The 27,376-nt window shown below is 44.7% G+C and overlaps 1 protein-coding gene across 9 annotated transcripts in view; it reads right to left on the bottom strand.

The window, feature by feature from the left end:
* CIT (citron rho-interacting serine/threonine kinase) overlaps positions 1 to 27,376 on the bottom strand; it is a 161,283-nt gene that overhangs the window by 50,076 nt on the left and 83,831 nt on the right. For 7 of the 9 annotated variants that reach the window (XM_073881028.1, XM_073881030.1, XM_025889434.2 and 4 more), the window contains 10 exons: positions 26,532 to 26,702; positions 26,195 to 26,245; positions 25,406 to 25,459; positions 22,654 to 22,794; positions 20,731 to 20,856; positions 17,297 to 17,392; positions 12,970 to 13,086; positions 11,916 to 12,025; positions 10,691 to 10,865; positions 6,543 to 6,740 (listed from right to left, as the gene is read on the bottom strand). In XM_073881028.1, coding sequence (XP_073737129.1) covers positions 6,543 to 6,740; positions 10,691 to 10,865; positions 11,916 to 12,025; positions 12,970 to 13,086; positions 17,297 to 17,392; positions 20,731 to 20,856; positions 22,654 to 22,794; positions 25,406 to 25,459; positions 26,195 to 26,245; positions 26,532 to 26,702 — 1,239 coding nt within the window. The remainder of the gene's footprint in view (positions 1 to 6,542; positions 6,741 to 10,690; positions 10,866 to 11,915; positions 12,026 to 12,969; positions 13,087 to 17,296; positions 17,393 to 20,730; positions 20,857 to 22,653; positions 22,795 to 25,405; positions 25,460 to 26,194; positions 26,246 to 26,531; positions 26,703 to 27,376) is intronic. The other 2 variants (XM_073881032.1, XM_073881034.1) reach the window with 1 other exon arrangement.

Raw genomic sequence — 27,376 nt, 5'->3', positions numbered from 1 at the left:
ATATATATATATATATATATGTATATACGCTCCCTTGTATTAGACTGTAAAGTAAATGTATTTTTGGTGGGTAGTGGTCAAACAATTTTTGGCTAAAGCACAGCAAGAGAAGGAAAAAGTCGCCCAAGATGATGGTAGAGAGGCAGGCAGGGACCAAGAATCTCAAAGATCCAGAATGGAGTTTGGGTTTCATTCAAAATACCATTAGTTGGAAGCCAATGGAGATTTTAAGAAGTAGAGTGAAATGATCCAATTGTCACTTTGTGGATGCTGTAACAAGAACAGATCAAAACAGGACAAAGGTAGATATGAGCAGGGAAGCTACTGAGGAGGTTGTTGCTGTCATTCAAGGAGGAGCTGACGGTGGCTTCAAGTAGGACGGAGGCAAAAGACAGAGAGAAGCGGATGGCAGTGAGATCTCTTTTGGAAGCACAGGTAATAAGACTTGCAGACAGACACTGGGAAAAGAAGGGAAAGGATGCCCTCACAGACCTTTGACTTGAGAAACAGGGTAGATTGTGGTACCAGAGCTCAGCTATGAAAGTCCAAAGAAGAATCTAATTTGAGGCAGAGGCAAATGCAGCCCTGCTCTTAAAAAAAAAAAAAAAAAAAAAATAGTCTGTCAGGTCTATGAGACAACTAAGTCAAAAATTTTAGAGCTGTGATGTATTCTCTAATACATCTATTTTGCCATAAATATTCTAAATTTATAACAGCAGATAGACGCTGCAGAAAAAAAGATTAGTGAGCTTGAAGACAAAGCACTAGAAACTACCCAAAATGAAACACACAAAGACTTTATTTATTTTTTTTAAAGATTTTATTTATTTCTTTGACAGAGAGAGAGAGACACAGCAAGAGAGGGAACACAAGCAGGGGGAGCGGGAGAGGGAGAAGCAGGCTTCCCGCCGAGCAGGGAGCCCGATGCGGGGCTCGATCCCAGGACCCCGAGATCATGACCTGAGCTGAAGGCAGACGCTTAACGACTGAGCCACCCAGGCGCCCCCACACAAAGACTTTAAAAAATGAACAAAGTATCAGTGCGCTGTGAGACAACTTTGCACTGCCTAATATGCATGTACTTGGTGTCCCTGGAGGAGGGTAGGGGTCAGACAGAAAAAACAGTTGAAGAAATAATGGCCACAGATTTTTCAAAGTTGATAAAAACCATAAACCCACAGATGCAAAAAGTTCAAGGAACCCCAAGCACAAGAAACACAAAGAAAATTAAGCTAAATCACATCTTCATCAAACTGCTTAAAACCAGTAATAAAGAGAAAAAGCTTAAAGCCAGAGAAAAAAGACAAGTTACATATAGAAAAACAAAAAGATTCCTCACCAGAGGGTGGGTGGGAAAAGGGGAGGTGAGGGGGTGAAGCACGTTAGAAGACAGTAGAACAACATCTTTAAAGCACTGAATAGAAAAACAACAAAAAACCCCAAACCTTTGACATTCTATACCCAGCAAAAATATCCTTCAGAAATGAAGGTGAAATAAAAGACTTTTTCAGATATACAAAAGTTGAAGGAATTTGCCACCTGCACTGTAAGAAATTGTAAAGGAAGTCCTTCAGGCAGAAGGAAGGTGACAACCAGAAATATAAATCCACACAAAAGCATGATGAGCACTGGGAAAATGGCTTAAAAAAAAAAAGTTGCAAAATAGACTCACAGATTCATGAATAAAAAGTTATCATTGAGAATCAACTCCCCACATCATTAGCCCATATTTTGATGGACTAACTTACCAGTCTCTTACTTTTCCCCCAAAATCAATCTGCTCTATGCCCAGCAATAATCCGAGAGATTTACTGATATAATGGGGTAATGAATGCCATTTATCCAAAGTAGGAACATCGCACTACCACTGAAACCAAATGGCAATCCTCTTTGAAGTTAAAATGTAATGGAGTACCATCATTATGGCTTTTGATTTATTATTGACTGAGTTATAAACACAAAACATAGAACGGATCCTGTTATGACTGCTGGAGATTCTATAAGCATTTAACAATTACTGAACTGATCTGAGCAAGAAAATGTCAAGAAACATGTTTTATGTTTCTTTGAAATAACTTGTAAAACAAGTGCACAAAAAACCAAAAGGTCACACAATAGTTTATATAAAGATAGTAAAATACGTAAGACAGTGTTTAGATCCTCTCAATGAAATTTTTGAGTGTTCACTAGGTATCAGGTGCTACAGAGAATAAATATTTACACCCTTCAAAGGACCCTGAAGAGCTTTTGTTTATGTGGATTACATTTATCTATATTTACCACTTTAGAAATTAAAATGGAGATTTTTTCCCAAATATTTACTCTTTATTTCTTTTAAAATAACACTGCTCTTGCACCATCAGTGCAAACGCTAACACAATGAAAAATGCCAAATGACATCTTAGCATTATTATGAAAATAATCTGAATTTGGGGAACCCCCTTAGGGATCCACCAATCCCACTTTGAGAACTGCTGACCTAGGGGTTGGGTGGCAATCAGGGAGAATGCACAGGCTGCAGCCTGAAGACTGGAAAGGCACTCTTTTTGGGGAATACTTATGTCTTCATTAATGTTAAAGAGAGTTACAAGAGGAAGAAAAGAGAATTATATAATGCAGTCTTGATGAGAGAGAAGTACCTGCAGAACTCGAGAAAGGAAACTAATGTTTAGACGTCTGACCATCTTCTGAGATCCATGGACAGGATTCTAGAACAATCAGGCTTCCACACATCCATCCCTTTCCCTGTGAATGCGGGCACCAAGCAAGACTGTCACCTCATGTGCTCTAATTTTAGATCTTGCTTATCATGCCAATGGCTTGCTTAATTAAATACACAGATTGATATTTATGTAAAACAAATGAGAGTATGCATTGACTCATGATTTTAACAAATCAAAGAGGATGACATTGGGAACCCATGGCCACACCATGCTGGGAGGGTGCCTTTCGTTAGTGTCTCTAGCTTTAGACTCTTGATTATTCAACATTAGTCATTTAACCAAATCAGTAAAAGAGCATGATGACAGGGACCTGGACACGAAGAGTGTGTCGTGGGGTCATGCTGCTGTACACAGAGCCTACGTCAGGCCCCCACCCTGTGGCCCCCATTCAGAGTGATGTATCATATCATGCTTCTGTCTGCTCTACAGTGTGCAGACTCAAATTCTCTTCCTTAGATAAAGGGATGGAGTCTTCAATATCAAGTCCGGGTAGAAAATCCTTTCTTCCGCCAAGAAGCATGGAAGCACCTTAAAAGCCTGGCTTTTTGTTTCAATACGACTCTCCTGACTGGCCTCCACCTTAATTCATTCTCAGCTTTTGATGGCCCGTGAATCTCCATGTGAACACAACGGAGGAGAGTGGGTAGCAAGAAAACATCAAGGAGACCAACCAGTGGCTTCCCAGAGGACCCCGCCACACTTCTTCAATGGAGACCATTGACTGAGCTGCGCTCCACCTAATCTGCTCCAGGGGCAGAGGCCAGAGTAACTGCTCCCTCCCCGGGCTCAGAGACGGCAGCCTCTTAAAATTAAGCAGTAATAGCCCATTTGACTATTCATTCCCTTTTATTGATAAATCAGCCTGCTATGAAGCTCGCAAACCTCCTCAGAGATTTCAGATCCAGCTGATTTAATCTGGCGGACGCTTACATGGGGCCTGCCCTGGGGCCTGAACAATGAGACAGAGTCAGGGTAACACACCCGTGGCCACTTCCTCTTCCTCTCGGAAAATACAGTCTTCAGCACAAATTCAACAAAGCCATTCAGGCAACAGCTGCATGCGGTCCATAACCAGGTTTATGGGACATAATCGAAGGGAGGAGGAGAGGAAAACTCACGGCCTCAAAACTGGACCGAGGCAAGTTGATACGGGATTTGCATTCTTGCAGGACAGGCTACAAACAGCTCTGAGGGTTTGTTTGTTTGTTTGTTTGTTTTCCTGCCATCACTTTGAAAAAGCCCTATTTTCCAAGGCATCTTCATCTGCAAGAGTGGTAGAGCCCTGGTTTCTAGACTTAGGGAGGTTTGTTTCTTTATTTTTTCATAAGAAGATGCTCTGAGGCAGTGACCTCATCTGACTAAGTCGTGACTTGCTGCTGTGAAGGCTTCCAGCAGCCATTAGACACAGCACATTCTAACCAGCAGCAAGACAGGACTTAAAGACTAATTTCCCCACAGATAAACAGCAGTGACACATGCTCTATTTTATATCCTCCTTCTGAATGAGCAGGACAAGATGCATGGCTACCACCCTCCCTCCCAACTCCAACAGAGCAGTGAGATCAATGTGTCCTTCTCGGCTCCAAAGTAAAAGGATTTGAGGGATTACAGGCCAATCCCCTGGGAAGAAAAGGCTAAAGACACAGCACTAGGCACAGAGCAAGAACTCATTAAGTATGGATTAGATTACTGATGTCTCCTTGTCCTTCTTTCAGAGCGTGGGTGGTTTGGACAGCGTGGGGAAGATATTAATACACAACGCATTCAATATAATAGTGGCTGGATTTTTAGATGCCTCCTTTAGCAGCTAAGAAATGCTATCTGGCTGTCTCTCTCCCCATCCACCCAATTCGAGAAAGCACATAAGACTTCTTGGCATGCATTCTTTTATATTCATTTCATTCCTACCTCCATATTTTTCTTCTATAGACTTATTTTCTCTTGGCCTTTTCTTTCTTATTTTATCTTGTTATACTGTTTTGTTTCAAAATGGATTCAGAGCAGTTTGGAAAGATGCAAGGCAGAGGATAAATAAAGAGAGATCGTGACTGTTTCTTTTCCAAACCAAGTATAAGGGGCACATGGCATAGCACACAGGGAGTGTTCTCACTGAGAAATTAAGGTTGCAATCAATATCTGACCTTGGCATGAGTCCTGCAAAATCTGAGATGCACCTGCACCTTCACCTTCCTAATAGGAGTTACTCTGTATTCCCAGAATCCTGGAAGCCTCCATGTCCTAGACTAGTCCATAAGGACCCTGGCACTGTCAGATCATGTTCCAATCTGGTTCAGATAATGGGCTTCCCAAAACCAACAATGGAAGGTAGCTTCTAAGAAGATTGTTTTAAAAAAACAAAAAACAAAAACATATATATATATATATATATATAGGCGCCTGGGTGGCTCAGTCAGTTAAGCGGCTGCCTTCGGCTCAGGTCATGATCCCAGGGTCCTGGGATTGAGCCCCGCGTCGGGCTCCCTGCTCAGCGGAGAGCCTGCTTCTCCCTCTCCCACTCCCCCTGCTTGTGTTCCCTCTCTCGCTGTGTCTCTCTCTGTCAAATAAATAAATAAAATCTTAAAAAATACACACACACACACACACACACACACTACTTTTGAACAGGATTAAATCATAAGCAACGAATGTGCATGGCCATCTGTAGAACTAACCCCACTCTACATGCTTAGAGATGCTCAGTGATGGAAAGGAGGACCGCATCCAAGATGAATCAGAGTGACTAAGGTACCCACCTAAGTACCTTATTTTAGAAAACACGAAACCCAATCAGCTGCAGTGTGCCCTGCCCACGGAAGAAGGTACCCTGACCAGCATGCATGACTATGCCTGTCCACTTGGCAAGTACACTATGTTACTATCAGCAATGGATTTGCTTGGCTGATGCTAGCCATTAAACTCATTTGGCTTTCTGGGCCAAGACCAGGTCCACTAAGCAGCCTTCCAAAAGAAATGAGGTTTTTAAGGAGACTTCTCTGAAGGAGAAAAAAATGGGAAGATGAGCCACCCAGAGTATCCCAGTCAACTTGGTGGTTGTATTTTCCACTGTTAAGTAGATGAGCTGTCATTTTATACGTAAGATTCTTGTCAGTTTTGTTAGCCTGGGTCAGTCCCTGTGAGAAGGATCAACTATGGGAAACTGAAAAAGTCATATTTTTAGACTTCCAGAAAGAACCAAGGTCTAAATCCAGTGACACCCTCACCTACCGCCCCCCACCCCAAGTTCTACTTCCTGAGAACACTCTTCAGTTGGGTAAACTGTTGTCTCCGAAAGAGCAGAGAAGCCAGGTTCCTCTGAGAGAAATGAATCTCTCATTCAGAACAACTTTTCCATCCAGAACATACTAGATGCATACATAAGACTTGAGGAGAATTTACAGCTTAAAACAAACAAACCTGCAAATGAAGGTTAACCAATACAAAAATAGAAATATGGTAGGAAGACTACTATAAAATATAAGACTATTATTTTTTTAATGATCACTGAAAACTAAGTAGAAGATTCAAGTAAATGGCCTTCAGCTCAAACTAAAATTTTAAATTTAATGATGATTATTTTTAAAAGAGGGAAGATACATAAAGGAAGGAAGGACTGTTTCAAGATACTAAGGAAAGGTCAGATGTTGACACTAATTCTCAGGAAGGAGAATTCTCACCTAAGCCAGTTTTCTGGCCATTAAATATCTCTAGGGATCGTTTTTTCCTCTGTTGGGATTTCTCCGAGTGAGCAAATCTCCTCAGTGCCACACTCCTCCCGGCTGAGGCCTGGAGCAGCCTGAAGGTACCTGTCCGTAGACCTACCGTGAGTGCCTGGATCTCCTCTTCTGCCTCCGCTGTGGTCTCTTCCAGTTCAGTCTTGGCCTGGCGCAGCTGGCTCTCCAGGGCTGCCCGGGCAGCCTGCAGGGCCGTCAGCTGGGACTCGCGCTCCTGCAGCGAGAGCTGTAGCTCCGTGAGCTGGCGCTTTAGCTCCAGTTTCTGCTCCTCGTGCTCTAGGCTGACCTGAGACGGGCAGAGAGAGACACACAAATGCTCAGTTGACCCCAGCTAGAGAGAATGCAACTCACTAGTCTAACAAGCTGAGCCTGACTAGCTGAGACACAACCTGACGCTCAACCTGCATCTTAAATGTGGTCATGGAGTCAAATTTCCCAGCGCTCAACTAACTGCGAAGGAGAAAACAGAGCCGCTATAACACAGGTCTAACTTCAGGAGTCTCAGAAATGACCAGGAACAAGACCGTGGAAGAGAATGTCTGTACAAACCAACCCTTACTTACAAACACTCAAAGGCCTGGGGAGGCTTCAAAAGAAAAACCACACAAAAATCTCGAGTGCAAACTATGACAATTACTTTTATTAGAAAAGCATTTAAAAGTAAGCTCGGCGGAGAGCCTGGCTATAAATAACATCATATTGGTAACAGGGACCTCTTTACAATTGGGATAAAAATGGAACCACAGAACTGAATTCTTTTTACTTTAAATGTTCCTGCTCTGGGGCGCCCGGGCGGCTCAGTCGGTTAAGCATCCGACTCTTAGTTTCGGCTCAGGGCATGATCTCATGGGTCATGGGATCCAGCCCCAGGTCAGGCTCAATGGGGAGTCTGCTTGAAGATTCTCATCTTCTGCCCCTCCCCTTGCGTGCTCTCTCTCTCTCTCTCTCTCTCTCTCTCAAATAAGTCTTTAAATACATACATACATCCATACTCCTCTGATTTGTTCTAATTAGGTAACCCACATTAATGTCACATTATGAAGGAATCATTCTTCCCATCTATCCTTCTATCTACTCAATGTTTCATCCATTCAAGAAAAATGTACTCAGCAACTTCCATATAAAAAGGAATATGAAGATGAAAGACAGTTTCTGCACTTGAAGTGGAGGAGAAGTGAAAACCAACCATGTATGTGGTCAAGTGTAATGGTCAGAATATGTGGGGATGTAGTGGGAACACAGTGGAGGGTAAAGGTGGTAACTCTGCATATGTTTATTTAAAAATTCATAGGAGCCAAACCAGCAAATAGGAAAGAAAATTCCAAGCAGAGGAACCAAGACATCCAAAGGCATGGAGATGAGGGAGACCCATGGCCTATCTATTGACCTAACCAACACTGACAAGGATTGTCCTAGCGACCAGACTCTGTGCCAGTCATTGCGGATGTCAAGTAAATAAGAGGTACTTGCTGCCCTCAGGAAGCTCACTGTCTAACAGGTGCTGCCAACAGGTACACAACGTGATGACCTAAACACACAAGGCTGTGGGGACATCCAGCTTAGGAGGGTCAGAGAAGGGTCCCTGGGAAAGGTGACACCCAAGTCCCAAAAGCTGTAAGGGTGAAGAGAACAAAGACTTAGAAAAGATTAAGCCTAGAGAACCAACAGGATTTGGTGGTTAATTTGAGGTGGGGCAAGAGACAAAGGACAGAAGGTGACGCCTGAGCTTCTGGCCAGGTGAACTGCGCAAGGGGAGACCTTTGCTACGCCAGGGAACACAAGAGGAAGAGCCAGTCTATGGGAAAAGATAAGAAATTCCATGCTGGGGCGCCTGGGTGGCTCAGTCGTTAAGCTCGGCTCAGTTCATGATCCAAGGGTCTTGGGATCAAGTCCCGCATCGCGCTCCCTTCTCCGCGGGGGGCCTACTTCTCCCTCTTCCACTCCCCCTGCTTGTGTTCCCTCTGTCGCTGTGTCCCTTTCTGTCAAATAAATAAATAAATAAAATCTTAAAAAAAAAAAAAGAAAGAAATCCATGCTGACGTGGTGAACTTGAGCAGCAAAGGGAGACATGCAGGTGGAGGTATCTAATGTCTACTGGGAATGGGTCAGAGGCTCCCGAGAAAGGTCTGGGCTGGCAATCTAGACCTGGGAGCCCTTAGCCAGTCAGTGGCAGCTGCAGCCACGACTACATTCTCCCGCGAGCAACAGTGGCGCTCCTCCCACCTTCATAACAGCCCAGAGGGAGGCGTTACTGTCGCCTTCTTCGTACACACAGCCGTGGCACTGGCAGAGCACGCAACTGAGCCAATGTCACCCAGCTCCACAATGGCAGGGCTGGCTTCGAACCCAGGAAGTCTGGCTCCAGAGTCCACGACTTGCTGTTTGTCTTATTAAAATGCCCAGGTCAGAGCAGGTTGCGACTCCACCAGCCAGCCGAAAAGCTCCCCTGAGGCCACTTGGCAGAACCAGGGGAGGCGGGTGACTGAGCCGTGCGGGGCTGGGTGAGCAGGATGCTGTGCAATGACAGGAAGACTCCAAGGCCCCGCACCATCGCAACTGCACACGCTAGGCTAGGAAAGAGCTCACACTGCACGCGCAGGGTGAGGGAAGCCTTGAAGGTGGATCAAACCGGAGGCTGAGAGGCCTCGGCCCCCAATCTCGATAGCTGCAGGCAGCAAACCAAAAGTGGACCCGCCTTGTTATATTTAAAGCTAAGCTCCAGAACTCCCAGGGAGTATGACAGCCCTGAGCCTCTTGCCAGCATTCTTTCTCCCACCTTCCTTGGTGGGCAAGCTGTACCGATTTAAGAAAGAAAAAAAAAAAAGCAACTGGCTCCCCCTGGGGCATTTTAATTGCCCAGATGAGCGACAGATGCAGGGCAGGTGCCGAGCTAAGAGAGACATTTGTGGGAAGGGAAGGCAAAACGGCTACTCAGTGTTCCCACGCTCAAAGAAATCAGAGTTATTTACACTCACACTCAAGGCTGACACTACAGGGAAATGTTGTTAAACTTACCGAACAGTAAAAATATAGCCTGGATAATAAAACTGAAACCACCACCTGAGGCTTTTGGACAACCCAAAACAGAACCACTGCTGTGGGAGTATGAGAATTGCCCTAAGACTGTTCAGAATGAAGATCCCTGCTCCCCTCTTCCACCCATATCCTATTTCATTCAAAAACGCTGAGGAAGAGGCCCAGGAATCTGCATTTCAACAGACACACCAGATGATCCTAACAGAGGGGACTACACCTAGACCACCCCTGAAAAACATAAGACAATGTTTTTTCCCCCCTATCCCTTTGGAGGACTGGCTTCATTTTTACACTCCAGTACAAGAACCACGGGTATCCCCAAGTTTAGTCTTCGGACCTCTGTCTGCTTCACAGTCTTTTCCTTTAAGAGAGACCGTGTGCTCGTTGAAGAATTCCATCACAAATACCTGAGCACCTACCCACTAGGCTCCAGGCACTGTCTTCTCGCCCAGCCGGGATGTCGCGCTTCCAGCGACCACTCTCCTGAACTCCTCTGTCCAACCAGCTAACCCTGCCGGCTAGGTGACAGCCCCCAGCATCAGGGATTGGGTCTTATCACCACTGCAGAGCCAGGCTGCTGCCTGGCACATGGCAGGCATTTAACGAATATAGTGAGTACACGCGCCATCACAGCCTCAATCAGCCTCAACAGGTCTGCGACCGAATGTGCTGCATTTTCCTCCCCAAAACTTGGCTGCCCTTCCCAGCTTCCCTGTCTCTGAAGAGAACCACCTTCCACTAAAATTGAGATTTGTCTTTTCCTCTCCCACCAGCACCTGGAGACCCCGAGCCACTGCCCTGAGCAGGCCACGTGATGGCCCCGGGCGCTAAATTCCGAGCGTGGACTCAGGCAGGTGACCCTCGCTAAAGCAGGATGGCGGAGGAATCACTCTGCCCCCCAGTTTGACAATGCACCTATGTACATAATCCTCACTTGACCCTGGGAGGGAGAGCCACTGTCATGGCCATTTGACCAATGAGGAAACGGAAGCACAGAGAGAAAGTGGGCTGCCGAAGGTCACAGAACTCACAAGAAATGGAAGTGGAATCCTAGCCCTGATCAAGGTGGCCCGCTCTGCACTCTTCACCACCATGCACGGTGCCTCTTGGGTATATGCTAACTGATGCTTGACACCTGGAAGGTGTCAGGGGCTCCCGAGCCCCAGCGAATCCTCCTGGGAGAAGGCCCCTCACGCTCACCTCCCTCAACCTTGTCTCCAGCTCCAGCAGCCGGTTCTTGTCACTGTGGTCTTGGTGGCTGATTTTCTCCAGCTGTTCCTCCAGCTTCCGGTTCTGGGCCTCCAGCTTCCCCGCCTGTGTCTCCAGGTAGAACTTCTGTTGCCTGAGCTCAGAAATCATCTCTTCCTGGGCCTTCCTGGTGGGGGTGGTCGGGGGAGCCAAGCGAAATCACAGTCTCGTCAGAGGTGAGCACGTTCCCTCAGCAGGCCAGACAGAAACAGAGTGAGAGGTGCGTCTTGGTAAGTGGGCACGCTCATTCCCAGGCTGGCTCTGTCTTGACCCGGCCTCGTGTGCCTGATCCCAGCATGGGGACCTGGGACGAGTTCGGTCCTCACCGTTCAGAGGCCCTTGTCTATGGGATTCAGGAAGGTCAAGGGGAATGCAAGAGACACTAACATTTCCCTCCTAAGGTAGACCCTTTTTTTGTTTTTGTTTTTGTTTTAGTCTGTCCAAGGGCAGAAAGGGGCCTCTGCAGAGAACAAACAGGAGTGCCCCACCCACTCCCGGAGGCAGGCCCTGGGGAAGAAAGAGCAATGAGGGGAAGGAATGCTGTTCCCTCCACTTCTCCATAGACCTTGCTCGCCTCCCCACCAGACTGCTCACAAGCATCAGAAACTGGAATGACTCAAAGACCAAAAAGCGGCCTACTGAGCTGGTTTAAGTGGAAACGGGAATGTTTTAGAAGATCTCTGAGGAGAGGTACCTAAGGGGAGGGAGGGGGGTTCCGGGGTGGTCATTCTTCGGGGGAGAAGATTGAGATCCAAGCGCTCCTAGAACACAGGGGGTCCTTGCAAACCTCATGCCCCTGGGCCTAACAACAACAGCAGGACTGACGGCCCAACGAGGCCCCCACAAGATCGCCTCTGGCTAATCACAGGAGGCACGTCTGGGGAACAAGGCCTGCAGCTGTCCAAAAGCTAACTATAAATAGCCCTCATTAGTGAGAGCAAAGCCCTCTGTCATCTGATGGCAATTTGAAGCCTTTAAAACCCAGCTCCAAAGAAAGGGCATGGCAGAATGAGACCACTTAAGGGAGGGCAAAATTACACAGGTAGGACAGGGCCTGGAACAAACTGCAAAAGTAATTAAATCTGCTCCGGCTTCATCAGACAGAAGAACAAAGTTTCTGCCCCAGGAGAGAAGACCAATGTGTAATCATGCACGCAGGTGGAATGTGAATACTTACATGTTCCTCTGGGTAAAAAGACTGCTGTTTGCCGCAAGTTTGTTGGCTTCTGAGAGTTCCACAATCCTCTGTTCCAGGGATCTGATCTTGGAATCCATAGCATTGATCATCTGAAACACAAGCAGGGCCTCTGAAACCTCACACACGGACAGTTCTACCAGCGTGAGAGTAATGTGGGCCGTCGGGCCGGGGTCAAAGACTCCCCTTGAAATGCAGGCTATCTGACCAGAGGTAACAGGGGAGCCAACTGCTCTGTACCCTCAGGGTCACAGGTCTTACTGCCCAGACAATGGCACTCGGTGGTTTTCTCAGAGATTACATGTCCCCTAACCACACGGAAGGACCAACTTAGGAACCCAACATTCTGTGAGTAAGCAGGCCTCATTAAACCTGTGTCATCCGCATGTGGCCTGGGCCTGCCGGAGCCTCTAACTTGAATCTGCGAACTCGTGTTTCTCATCATTCATGGGGCTGTCATTTCACTACCGTCCTAGATTCTCTACATCAAAGTTCTCCCAACCTAATAAATCGTAAGAATCGGGGAGGCAGCGGCAGGGGAAGGTGTTGATTAAAAAAATATATTTCCTAGGACCCTCCCTTAGAGATTCTGAGGTACAGAGTCCCCGTGGGGTCTGAGGCCATGGGTGGATGAACAAGCACCACAGGTGAACCTTATAAGCAGAAAGTTTCTGAAACCCGTATGTGGGTCAGAAAGGCAAGAAGTGAGGGCAGAGAAGGGAGGCCCGTAAGGAGGACATAGGGCCACTGGCCATTTTGTCCGGTGGCGTTGTGAAGGGCCATGTTGATGGCAGACCAGCAGGAGTCCTCAAAGAGGTGCATAAAAGGCAAAATTGGCCACCCTGAGCCCCCACCCCCACTGCTTTTAGAGGATGAAGGAGTTGCAGAGAGTTTGCTGTAGGCAGGCAACAAACTCCACAGGATTAAACAGGAAGAACAATTCATCGGCTGGAATGGACTCTCCTTGGGCGTGTGATTCCGGGCACGGTTCACAAACCCTCCTTGGAACACTGGCATTGTGATCCCTTATACCTACCGCCTTCTGCTCGCTGAGAATTTTGCCCTTCTCGTGGGCCTCCTCTTCATGTCTCTGCATCAGATTCTCCAGAGTCTCTTTATCGGCCAGGTCTTTCTTTATCTGGTTGTCCAACACCTACGAGAAACAAAAGAAGTTAGTGTCCTGAGTAGCAAAGCTGAGCAGGGAAGACTAACCAGGGGCTCTTGGGAAAAGCGGGAGAAGTGGTGAAGAGGCCAAGAAAACTCTGGGGCAAAGAGAGGGCCTGGAAGTCTGCTTATGAGCCAGGATGAGGGTAAGAAGCCAAACCTGACCATCCCATGGCAAGTAACCAGCGGACTTGACCTAAGAACTCATTTTTAAAATCAGCAACCAAAAAGAGGTATATATCCTCAGTGGAAGTAGACTCCAAATGAGAGAAAAAAGACCTGTCCCCAGATCTTACAATGTGTAGATGTTACCTGGGGACAACTTTATCGTCGTCAATGCACCAATTTTCAGAACACTGCTCGCTCTTAATCTGTACAGGATTAATCTAGGTAGCTCCAAGGCCATGTACAGAGGGACAGAAAGCTGAAGACCAAGGACGTCTGTGCGACCAAGGCTGATGTTCGGAAACAGACAGAGACAAGAGGATTCTGCCCACCAATAAAGCAGATGGAGAGTCCGTAGTTTGAAAAGACAACATAAAAGAGAGAGTGAAAAAAAAAGTCTGTTTCCTCCTCCGTTCTTTCTTCTGATCTGGCTAGGAAACAAAACACACAAAAAAAAGGCACTGGAAAGAGAAACCTTTTCCCAGGGGAAGAGAAATCATGTGTTCTCAGTGCCGAGAACACCACTGCAAGCACCTACTGTTCCCAAGGGGAAAAAAATAAAACAGTAATGGTGTCACCATCCACCAGCTTGATCTAATGTTCTGCAAGGCACACACGGCCCTACCAGTTGCCAAAACAACAAGTGAGAAAGAAAGGGGGGAAGAAAGGAAAACAACACCATAACTTGCCCGAGCCTTTGAGAACAATCCTGTGTTTCTCATCACAGAGAATCCACTCTGCCTTTTCTGAATGACACCAACTGCTTCTGATACTGGGAAGAAGCTGAAAGAACTGGGGTCACAGAGGGGATTGAAATCTGTCTTTCCCACAATGTCTATTGTGAAGGGACCTTCGTGGCTCATGGGGACATGAGCTCCTAAAAGGAGCCAGTCAGCAGGGAAGGGGTTCACATGACAGAGAGAGGAAAGAACAGATCTCAAAGAGGGCTTTAAACTAGAACCAACTGATGAAAAAAATAGATTGGGAGTCTGTGGAGAACAAAAGGTGGAGGACAGATCAAGGGAGGAGGGGAGAAGCTCAATAGGAGAAGTGGCCCATTCTCTAGGATGTTGGGGTGTGATTCTAAAATTACAAACAAGAAAAGGACAAAATCTAGGGTATGACCATGATTATTACTAAAATGGCCTTCGAGAGGCCTGGAACAGGAAGCACAAGGTAAGACAGGCTAAAAAGAAATGGTTTCATAAAGATTCCAGTAGGGAAGACAGAAGAAAACAGGTCTTGCCATAACATTCCCTAGGATCTATAAAACAAAGTTCTTTCCATCTAGAAGGCTACGGAGACCACACAGTACCCGGACCAGGTATGCTCCTCTGTATGGGGTGCTAAGGCAACGAAACACATTTTCAGGGTGACTCGTGCTCCAAATAAAACCTCAACTTTGGGCCATGATGGAGACCAGTAAGAGGCAGAGAGGAACAGGCCTCTATCAAAAATGCACACACCTCGACTTTGATAGGGTTAAACTGGCAGAAGGATGAACAAGAAAAGAGATGCATGGGAAGGAAGCAAGGAACTTGAAATGAAAGAACCACTATAGACATTTACATCAATTTAAGACAGAACACAGCTTTCAGACAGGAAAGTCAATATACTCACCCAAATTACAGAATTAATTTTATGAATGGCTATTTTCATCGTGCAAAGGTGTCAGTGGACTACTGCATACATTCTCATAATGTTCTGGAAGTTGGTTTATTCCAAAGATAAAAATTGGGAAGTCAGTAAGAAATCAGATCAAAAGGACTGGTATATAAAGTTTAAAATACACTGAGTAGGGGGGGTCACACTACAATACTTTGAAGTCACTTCTGAGTTATTTTTCTGTAATTTTCCTTCATGAAGAATAACCAAAAGTAACACCAGGGGTTAAACAAACAAACAAAAAATGAAGGTACCAGGGTGAGGAGAGGATGATGTTGCTGTGCTGTGTGGGCATATCCAGGTTTGGTTCTCCAAAAAAGGAACAGAAAATACCAACAAAATCCATTAACAGGATCATCACAAAAATTAAAAGCCTCTTCACTGTCTGATTTGGAAGGGGAAGATAATATTTAGGATGTATTGACCAATGTCTGATTCTCAGGAACACAAGAACTGAGTTAAAGGCTTGGTGCAAAGTCATAATGAAAATGTGACGTGATTTTAAAAGGAAATAGATAAGCTGGCATTTTTTCTGATTGCAGAATTTATTAATAATAACTGAACTGAAATAATAATTTTAATAATCAAAACAGTAATTGAATTTAGTATTTTATACATTGGGCTAGATTATTTAGGCCAGCTCTTCTATGGGAAAGGATTTAAAACGCTAGATAAAATATAGAAAACACTGTCCCAAAAACTGGCAAGAGACTAAGAAATTAGAGACTAAAATTCTAAGTGACAGCAGAAACCTAGAGAGTTAAGATGGGCACAAAGCTGTTTTTAACTTGAGGCATTTGCTGAACCAAATAAACTTGAACTTCATTTTTAATAGCCTCAAAGGGTAAGAAGACAGAAAAGTCTAAGCCCAGGGCCACCCCCAAAGGGAGTACACATTTCCATTCAATGCCTCAAAGAATTCCCATTAATAATTTTCTAAGGAAAATGAGCAGCTGACCAAGCACACAAGAAGACAGGCACCGTGAGCGGCGCCTGGGTGGCTCAGTCAGTTATGCCTCTGCCTTCGGCTCAGGTCATGATCCCAGGGTCCTAGGATCGAGCCCTGCGTCAGGGTCCCCGCTCAGCGGAGAGCCCGCTTCTCCCTCTCCCTCTGCCTGCAGCTCTGCCTACTTGTGCTCTCTATCTCACTGTCAAATAAATAAATAAAACCTTATTAAAAAAAGAAGAAGACAGGCACTGTGAAAAACAACAAAGAGAAACAACAGAGCAGAAACAGACCTTCAGATACATCAGATACTGGAATTATCAGATAAAGAACATAAAACAACTATGCTAATGTGTTTAAAGAAATAAAAGACAAGCTTAAAAACGAATGCAGGAAATAGAAAATTATTGTCTTAAATAATCTACTAAACTTGGGAAGGAGCCAAATAAAATGTCTAGAAACCAAAAATACAGTAACTGAAATTTAAAACTCACTGGGTGGGTTTAACAGCAGATTTGACAGGTAAGAATTAGTAAAGTGGAAAATCAGCCAGAACTTACCCCAATGTGCTTCGAGAGATAAAGAAATGGAAAATATGAAAAAAGTCACCCATGATGCCTACTCAAACCCTCAAAAAGGAAGAAGGAAGGAGAAGGGACAATATTTGAGACATAGTGACCAATAATTTTCCAGAATTGATAAAAGATAGCAATATATTTTAAAGTCCTGTATATTTCGAGCAAGATAAAATAATCAATCTGCATTTAGATACATCATAGTAAAACTATAGAAAATTAAAGACTGAGCAAAATTTTAAAAGCAGCCAAACAAAAAAGAGCAATGATTTTCAAAGAAAGCAACAGTTAGACCGACAGCTGACTTCTCATTAGCAATAATGAAAGTCAAAAGACAATGGAGTGATCCCTTCAAAGGGTGTCATAACAAATAACTGTCAACCCAAAATTCTATCCCCAGGCAGAACACCTTTGAAGAATGAGTGTGAAATAAAGACACTTTCAGACACACGGGACCGGGACCTTGTCACCAGCAGGTCTTCGCTAAGGAAAGTCCTCAGGGATATACTTTAAACAAAAGGAAAATGTTCAGGTCTGAGATGCAGGAAGGAAATTAAAGCAATGAATGGTGAGTCTGTGGCTAAATCTAAGTCATCACAGACTGAATGACAGTGGGGCGAAAAATACATTAAAGACAGAACTGAGATTAATAATTAAAAAAAATATATATTTTTTTAACATCCCCCACATGTGTTAACACCCCAAAACCTCCCACCATGGCCTGAGGACAGCATTTACCCCATACAGGCCTTGGGTCAAGCAAGAAGGAGCCCAAAGTGCCCAGGAAGAGAGAGAAGCTAGGTCATGCCAGAGGAAGAATGCTGGGGAAGATCAGAAAGTGTGTTTACTTTAATTTTTTCCTCGTAGTGCTGTTCTTTCTGTTTCAGGTGCACCTCTAGGTGCTGGGCTGAGACCTGGGCCTCACGGTGCTTCTCCTCCAGCTCCTGGACACAAAGGAAGAGACAGTCAGGTGTGCAAAGGGAAAGACAGAGCTCAGGTGTGTTAGACATTCACGGGAAACATGACTTTGGCACAGGCACCACAAGCAACAGGCACATGTTCCTTCATGACTAGCCCTAAGGCTCTTGGGAAGGAAACCACCACCGATCCTTGGCCCTGGGGTTTCCGGGTCCAAGTATTCATACACATACACACACAGCTGGTGGGCTGGGATCAGAACACTGTCAGTGTGACAGGTCAAACAAAGGCAGCTCTTCATCTGTGCACAGAGAAAGGACAGTCACAAGGCAACATTTAAAATTTTAGTGCAGCACAAAGCCCCTGCCCACTGCCTTGAGCCTCAGGCCATTTTCACTGTCATAACAGCCTTAAATGAAAAGAAGTAATTTTAATTTCTTTTAAATTTCAAGTTATTTTATTATGATAAAAAAATATTGTGTGTTTTCCTGATTATCAACAGGATTGCTCACCCTAGCTATGGAAAGAAAGGTAATGTTACAATTCAAACACTTTGAGGTTTGAATGATTTTTGTTTTAACTGATTGGTGTATAGAGAATGTGAGTATCTGGGGATGTTCGTATGATACCATGTTTATAGGCTACAATGCTAATGGGAACAAAGTAGAACATAAAATACACTGATAATAATGACCCAAATATGTATGCCTATATATTAAAGATGGGAAGAGAATTTGGAGTGATATAAATAGTTCAGACTTAACATTCCCTTCATTCTAAGATTTCTGCTTTTAAACAAAATCATTATTCATTTGAAAATTATACCAATTCATTTGCCAATGTATTATAAACTGATCTTATAAAAGGCAGCATTCAATCCACTGAAACATTCTCTAAATGCAGATCTCTGCATCCACATTAGTTCTTAGGAATCTGGACCCATTAGTTAATTACTAATATCAAAAGTCATTACCCCAAGTTTTCATCTCTTCACAGTTATGAAATTTTTCCTTAAAGTGGAAATAATTACGAGAATTTTGAAGAATGAGGAAATTATACAGGATATGTCCTTAAAATGGGGGGGGGGAAATAGTTTCAGATTCACATGCACATAAAATGTCACTGATTAAGCTTTTGAAATTCTAAAGCCTACAAGCATTGACTTAGCTTTGGGGGCCAGTAAAGTGTTCAATTTTAAGACCAGGTGCATAAGATCTATTGCCATCTAAAAGATGTGATCTTGAAAAGTTGAATGTAAACAGGATTTTAATTAATAAAAACATACTTTAAGGGCTTTATGTGCACTAAAGGATCTCCTGCAATGACTTCTTTCATTAAAGCAAAAGACTTTGCTATAATGAGAACCTCAATTACCTGTTTTAAAAAGGTCTTATCAGAATAGCAAATATTTTAAAGCAAATGACATTTGGGGATCTGTTTCCAAGCATCATCATTATATGGCAGTAGTAAGGACCCCCTCTGCCCATGTCCTGGGTACTTCACAGGTTTCTTGAGCAAAAGGCACTTTACAATAAATAAAGTCACAACCACAAAGGTAGTCAGGCAGGTGGCAAGATACTCTCAAACAAAGAAATCTGTTTACTTTTTACGTTAGAAATCGCTTGACAATCATCTTGTCTGAGTTTCGGTCCTCCTAAGAGAGCACAGGAATGGAAAGCAGAGTCTAAAAACAGGTCAAAAACTCAGATCCCTGAACCTGAAGACTTGAAAACCCGATTTCTGGTCTATATGTGAATGGGAGTTTACAACACAGAATCCCAAGAAGGTAGAACTCTCTACTCCTACATTTTAATTGCAAGTGAATCTTTGGAAAAGCAGATATTCTAAATCTGACTTCTTTGTGGTTTGGCATTTTTTGTTGTTGTTGTCATTTTTGTAAAATGTTATCTTTTCTCTATGTATTGGATCAAACTCTTCAGTCCTGTTATGCAAACACTGTTGTTCGCTGCTACATTTCCAGCTCCTAGAACAGTGCTTGGCACATAGTAGAAGCTCATTAAATATTTGTTGAATGAATGAATGAACACATCACCATTAAACAGAGAAACACTTTGCAACCACAGGAGACTTAACCACTTTGTTTGCACCAAGCAAGGGACAGCAGTGGTGGGATCTCGGTAGGATCTAATTTTACTCACGATAAAATTCACACACTTGACACTCGCCAAGAGAAACTTTGATGATGGAACAAGAGAACAGAAAGGGTAGACTAACAGTCACGTTTGCCTTTGTGTGCAGACGTATATACGAAGACTGTGTGTTAAAGCAAAACAGTTCAACCAATTTCTCTTTCACCCGTTCGCTCAAGAGCATCCATATCTTCGTGAATATATGCAAACATAGACAGGTAAAGTTTTGAAGGGTTTGGGGGTTTTTTTTGGTTTTGGTATTAACGACAGGCTTATAAATTGGCCATTCTTGAGTTCATATAGTTGCAGGTGACCCACTTTCCAGAAGTGATGCAGACAGACACAGAGAGAGATGCACTGCCCTGCTCACCGCCTCGCCTCCTTATGGTGGAAAGGAACAGTCGACCACTCCAGGGTCTCTCCTAGGGGCAGAGCGGAGGGGGCTATGAACAGATTCCGTGTCAACGCTAAGACTCCCAAACGTGGCACACATTCCTGGCTTTGGGACTGAGATCCAAGGACAGTCCTTTAAAAGTTCACCTGCCTGGGACAAAACCTCACCACGTCTGCAAGTAGCACCCGAGCCGGCCTTCCTTGATGAAGTTAATTTGGTCACCAGAGCCGAAAACAGAATCATGATGGTTTACAAACCTAAAAAAAGACCTGCTACATCTAAGGAAATTAAGGGGGAAAAATAATACTAATAACCAACTGTAGCAGAGAGAGTGAGTGGGTGAACGCAGATCTATGACAAATACTACTCTGCGAAAAACAACCCTGCATGACTAATTTCTTTCTTCTCCAAAAGCACAAATCTGGGTTTTGGTTTTAAGGGTCTAAATCCCCACTGTTTTGCCAATTGCCATTGCAAAGTTAACAGCCACACAAAACTCTGCTGACAGAAGTACGTCAGTGCTCCTGTAAAACGTATCGGAAACGACAGAGGATGCACGTTCATGTTTTAAAATGTCAGGCGGTAGCAAACAGAGCGGAAAAAATAGTATTTACGGATCTGTTACCGGTGCCGAGACGTCCAACATTTGGTTATTCGTGCTATCCTAGCATGGGGGCAGACACTGAAGCCACTTCTCTCCATTCGCCTACTCGGTGACACCTCCCCTAGGTGACGGCGTTCCGTTCCTCTTTTCGCCCCCTTCCCTCTGCGACCTCTAACCTGTTGTCTTTTTAACTTTCCAGCCTTTGTTCCTGCTCACCAGAATTTTATCAGCCATCTGCTGGATCTGTTGGGATTTTGTCTGGATGTCATCCTTCAGTCTGTTTTCTCTACGCTCCATGGTCTCTAGCCTCTTTACCTTGTTCTCCAGAGAATGGCGGCGTTCCTGTAGATCAGGAATCAATCAGAGAGTTTTAATGGAGTAACTGCTACAGGCATAGCGCCTGCATAGCGCCTGCACCGAGGGAAAGCGCCCTCGAGAAGCATACGCGCAAGGCAGGAAGAGAAGTCTCAGGCACCCGAAGCAACGGTGAGGAAAAGAAGATTCTAGAATCCAAGTACTTGGTTGTGTTGGGTTATAAGAGTGCATTCATTCATTCAAATATTTACCAAGCACCTACTATCTGCAAAGTATCACACTAGGCATCACGGAAAATATGGAGAGGAAGCCGACAGAATTCCTGCCCTTGGAAAAGATAAGACAAACACAAAGAAACATAATGTAGGTTAAGACGGGGGAGGCTGCAGGCAGGAGAGAGGCCTTTTCACTGAACGAGCTCAGAGGAGAAGTCACAGAGATGCGAGCTTTGGACGGTGCTGGGATACCCAGGCTGGAGTGGGGAGAGCGGGAGGGGAGGGTGGAGGGCCCTTCAGATGAAGGCAGATGCATTAGCACAAATATGGAGGGGGGAGGGAGCCGGTGAGGGCCCAGGTGAAGCCTCCAGCAGCTACAGCAGCATAAGATGCGTTAGGGGACAGAGTAGCAGAAGGTAGAAGGGAGCACTAGTGAGTCGAACGGCTCAGAGTTTCACGTACCAAGTTCAGGGGTGCACGTAGGACACAGGGAAGCTTTGAAAGCTCTGGGATGGGCCAGGGGGTGCTGATGAGCCTTGTGTTGAGGCCCGTGAGTCTTACATTGAATGAGCCAATGGGGGAGGAAGGGAAGACAGAAAGTGGAGGGCCCTGAAATGACTAAATGTGCTCAACTAAGGGGAAGAAGGACTGGACCGTGAGGAGGCCCACAGAAATGGCAAGCAGGGGTGAACGGGGGAGACAGCGGGGCTGAATTTATAGGACTGAGCGGCTCACTGAATGGCAGGGAGCGAGGAGAACAGGCGACGTCAAGGTTTCAAGCCTGGGGTGACCAGATGAGTGATGGTGGCCCTGACTGGCATGAGGAGATTAAGAAGGTAGCCCCGCTCATGAGGGAAGATAGGGAGTTCATTCTAGATGTGATGCACCAGCCGGGACCAGGGCAGGGGAAAGCAGAGAGCCTGGGGCGGGGGGGGGGGGGGGGGGGCGGGGGGGTCAACTACAATCTATTTATTCTCTGGGACAATCACCAAGGCGGCAGGGGGAGGTGGAGGGGAGTAAGGGGAAAGTATTACTTTTGATTCTCTGTTCTTCAGTACTGTTCAAGTTTTTTACAACAAGAAGACACTCATGTGTTTCCTGTATAGTTATATCAAATATTTCAGCAACAACAACAACAACAACAACAAAGAATTCGAGGGAGAGAAGAGGCCCAAAATACAGGCCCGGGGCGGGGGGGTATCAACACACAAGTAACAGCTGAAACCTTGAAAGGTAACATTATTAACTCTGTGGGAAGGAGGCAAGGAAAAACAAGGGTGCGGAGAGAAGAAAAAGAGAAACTGAGGGAGAGCGTTGCAGTTCATCTACTGAAACATAAATCTTCCCAGGTTCGTGAGGCCAGAGGAAAAGGAACAGAAAGGCAACGCTCTTATCAGGACATCTTTCTACTTGAAGCTGCTGTGACCAGTCTTTTCTTCCCCTTTGGGGAAAACGTTGCCAAGCCTCTCAGGTTTCAAAGGGATTGGCAGAAGGGCCAGTGGTCCTGCAGTGTCTTCTCCTTGGCACGGCCCAAAGCTGGTTGGCTGCTCATGGGCAGCCACGCCAGGACCCGGGCTCCGTCCACCGCGGGCTGAGGACCCCTGCTCACCTCGGCCTCCACCAGCTTCTTTTTTATGCCTTCAGAGGAGTCCTCCCGGTTCTGCAGCTTCTCCAGCTCACGTTCGGCTCGCTCCTTTGCCTGGCGGATATTCTGCAGCAGTTCGGTGGCCTCTGTGCTGGCTTTTACAGCCTATCCGGGGAGAAGGTACAGGAGACAGATGGCCAAAGTCATTCACATAAAAAGATAGTGACTGTCTCCTCAACGGGGAAAAGTCAGGCAATACTAAGTATATACGTACCAGATCCATTTTCAAAACCCATTAACATTCACTTTATTCTGCATTTCCTCTCCACTAAAGTGCACTTATATATATATTTTAACATCACTGAATTTGGAATGCATCTTACAGTTAAAACAGACAGCAATTTTTCCTTCTTGGGGGTGCACAGATACATTGTATCTGATAATCATTAGTATCTTAGATTCAATGCAACATAGCAAATGCAAACAGAAAGGCCTAGCAGTACTTACCTACCCAGGTGTGAATGTGTTTACCCTCAGTTTCTTCTTATTTAATTATCTCATTTGTTCATTTTCCTACAGGGAATCTGTACTACTTTTATTTAAAAAAGGATAAAAACTGTAAGCTTTTCTTCAACCTATCAAAGCCTACAACAACCATAGAGTTCCCCAGTAATTCACAAATCCGTGCTTAAAAAGAAAAAAAAAAACAGCTATACCTTTTGAAGTTAATTTTCACTTGGGTCTTAACTACACTGCAACTCATAGCATCATAGCAAAGATCTGAGGGTTAGAAACCAACAATGTCACACTTATTTGCTTTGAATTACAATTTTTAAGAAGTCAAAACTTCAAGAAAACTTCATCTTTGAGACTAGCACTGTCCAACACAGGAGCCACTGGCGACAGGTGGCCCTTGAGCACTTGCAATGTGGCTGGTGTGGCCGGAAAATTAATTTTTAATGTAACTTATGTTTGATTCATTTAAAAACTGAAACACTGTAAATGTTTTACTATTGATACACGCTGCAATATTTTGGCTCTATCAGGATTAAATAAACTGTATCATTCAAATAACTTCACCTGTTTCTTTTTGCCTGTTTAAGGTGGCTACTAGAAGATTTAAAATTACACCAGTAGCTGACACTTGTGGCTTGCATCATACTTCCGCTGGAGAACACAGTTCTAGATAGAAACGTGAATCCTCAGACAAAGGTCTAGCTGAAAGAGGGCGGTAGAGGCTTTCATTAGTGATCTCCAGGATCGGTGAGACGGGAACGGATGAATGGATGAACAAAATGTGGTCTATCTACACAATGGAACATCACGCAGTCTTTAAAAAGAAGGAAACCCTGTCACACGCTACAACAACATGGATGAACCTCAAGGACGTTACGCTAAACGAAGTAAGCCAGTCATGAAAGAACAGATATTTTATGATGCTACTCATTTGAAGTCTCTAAAGTAGTCCAAATCACAGAAACAGAACGTAGAAAGGTGGTTTACCAAGGGCTAGGGGGAGGAAGGAAGGAAAATTAGCAGGTCAAGAGTTTCAGTTTTGCCAGATGGAAAAGTTCTAGAGATCCACTGCGCAGAGATGTGAGTATACTTAACACTACCGAACTCTCTACTTAAAATGGTTAAGATGGTAGGGGTGCCTGGCCGGCTCAGTCGCTTAAGCAGCCGACTCTTGGTTTCAGCTCAGATCACAATCTCATGGGTTGTGAGATCAAGCCCTGAGTCAGGCTCCACGCTCCACGCTCAGCAGGAGTCTGCTTCAAGATTCTCTCCCTCTGTCCCTCCCCCAACTTGCACGCACAGCACAGATGCACACACTCTTTCTTTCTCAAATAAATAAATCTTTTTTTAAAAAATGGTTAAGATGGAGGGCGCCTGGGTGGCTCAGTCATTAGGCGTCTGCCTTCGGTTCAGGTCATGATCCCAGGGTCCTGGGATCGAGTCCCGCATCGGGCTCCCTGCTCCGCGGGAAGCCTGCTTCTCCCTCTCCCACTCCCCCTGCTTGTGTTCCCTCTCTCGCTGTCTCTCTCTCTGTCAAATAAATAAAATCTTTAAAAAAATAATTAAATAAAAATGGTTAAGATGGTAAATTTAATGTTATGCGTTTTTCACCGCAACTTTAAAACAACAACAACAAAAAGAGAGTAAATGAGAAGAGGCTCCATTAAACCAGGCCAGGAAACACATGGACATTCTTGCTGTGATGGGCATGTCTCAGAACCACATCCATTCTGGACCATGCATTAGCATTTCCAGCGTTCAGCCAAGGGGAGGGTCATTAGATCAACTGCACAGGATGCTATAAACCAAACCCACCCCCTCCCCCACCCAGAGATGACTCCCCAGCTCCCCCAGTCTTCCAATGGGCAGGAAGGCTGCCCACGGTTTCTCACTGAAAGCCATCTGGGTCATGAACAACCCCTGCTCCTCTTACAAATGTGCAAAACGGGGAGCCTGGCCCCCTGAAGGGAGAGAAGCTGGCCTCTTGGCCTCTTGGGTTCCTGTCATAGTATAATTAGAACTTTTACTTGAGAGTCTCACGCAGCTTGAGTTTTTAAAAATAAACACTGCTGACATGTCTCAAAAGGAAAAACTGTCTTCAGAACTCTGATATTTTCAGGTAATAGCTCACTCGCCCTTCATTTTCCTCAGTGCTGGCTGACTAATTCTGTCTCTTTCATCTTCTGGGTTCCAGGACAAGGCAAAGAAAAGTATTTGGAAATGAAGGGTAAGTTGCCAAAAAAAATCACCTCGGGCTTACCTTTTCCAGCTTCTCTTGGAGCTCCTGAATTTTGAGCTGTTGCTCAGCATTGATCTATAATTAAAATCCCAGGAAATAAAGCAAAACGTAAATTGGCATGAATGTCTTGCTACATTTAGTGCAGTGCTATTGTCTGAAGGTTTCTGTGGGGTCTTTTTGTTCTGTTTTCCAGCCCCTACTAATGGAGAGGAAGAACAGAGGCCTATCAGAGAAGTCTTTGAATGTCCCAATGAAAACCTCCATGCTACTTCCCTAGAACCAGCAACACACAAATGGCAAGAGAATCATAGTTACCCAGTGCCTTAAGACTATAGAAGTTTTCACCTATGTTTTACTAGGTGTCTTGGTTTGTATGTTACTGTGATCAGGCATGATAAAAAATGAGGTGTTTTTTATCCCTTTTAGAACCACAGCTAAAGAGCTAAACGTGGTTGCCCAGAGATTGACCATCAAAATAAACCTGGAATAGAGTTCTCTACCCATTGCAAGAGAATTCTTAACCAATGACGAGCCATGGAGAATAACATTTAAAAGATTCTCAGGGCACCTGGGTGGCTCAGTAAGTTAGTGTCCAACTCTTGATTGTGGCTCGTGATCTCAGGGTTATGAGATCGAGCCCTGTGTTGGGCTCCACACTCAGTGTGTCTGCCTGTCCCTCCCCCTCTGCTCCTCTACCCCACCCCACCCCACCCCCACATGTGTGAGCTCTCTCTCTCAAATAAATAAAATCTTAAAAAAAAATTTTACAGATTATCTACCAAAAATAGCAACACCAATAATGTAAAATACCTTCTCCAGTTTGGAATATTCTCCCACTTCAGGCTTCCCCTGATCCTTAGCCTGTAAGTTAAGAGATAAAACATATTGGAAAATCTCAAGCACCTAAAAGTCTTACAGAGACTACCATACTTTCTTGGTCTCTATGGCCAGATGATGATGATGATGATGATGATGATGATGATGATGATGATAACTAGGTTATCTTCTATAAAAAAAGACCAGGAGCTTGGCAGAATATTCCATTATTCCCCAAAAATACACTCACAAAGCTAGTATTCCCTTTATTCTTACTAAGATCATCCAGGAGTCTACCCCAAAAACAGCCTTCTGGCAGGTGGCTGGCTACCTTCAGTAGTTTATGCTGACATTCTGTCGCTTTCCGCTTGAACTCTTCAGCAGCGAGCCGAGACTCTCTCAACTCCGATTCATAGAGATCACTCCGTCTCCTTGCTGAAACAAGGTCCTCTTCTAACTGATTCATCATCAACCTCATTTCTTCCACTTGAGCCTGGTACTCCTAAAGGGCAGGCAAGGGAAGAAAGGTAAACTTTAGAACCCCTAAAAGGAAAGACAGGCATTGAAGACAGAAGACCATGGACCACGGAGGGAAGACGCACGTTGGAAGACAGATTGGCAGGGAACAGTCCTAGAGAAAAGATGGATCAAAATGGGCAGAAGGGAGAGGTGTAGGGAGGGCGAGGAGGGAGATAAGAATATTAAGTCTTTATCTTAATGTAGGTAGGGCACCTGGTTAGTTCAGTTGGTTGAGTGTCCAACTCTTGGTTTCAGCTCAGGTTATCATCTCAGGGTTGTGAGATCAAGCCCCGAGTCGGGCTCCACACTCAGCATGGCGTCTGCTTGGGATTCTCTCCCTTTCTCTCCCTCACCCTCTACCCCTCCCCTCACGTGCTCTCTCGCTCTCTCTCTCTCAAATAAAAATCTTTAAACTGTTTTAATGTAGATCGTGTATCATTAGTAACACCATTTGGAACATGAGTGCCTATATAAGATCATTTGAGCAAATAATACCACACAAGTAGCACAGAACCTCAAGGCATTTACAACACTGGAGAGCTGAAAGGAATGTTCTTTAAACAACCAGGATAAACTGCTTACATGTAGCTTTCTTCCAAGGGTAATCATTTATATAGATTTGTCCTTTAGAAGTCATGTGCTCCTAACACAATTAGA

This window comes from Callorhinus ursinus, unplaced genomic scaffold (genome assembly GCF_003265705.2).
Source record: "Callorhinus ursinus isolate GAN/ISIS: 27379988/994484 unplaced genomic scaffold, GSC_fseal_2.0 scaffold41, whole genome shotgun sequence".
Taxonomy (NCBI): Eukaryota; Metazoa; Chordata; class Mammalia; order Carnivora; family Otariidae; genus Callorhinus; species Callorhinus ursinus.
This window is presented reverse-complemented; position numbering and strand designations above follow the sequence as displayed.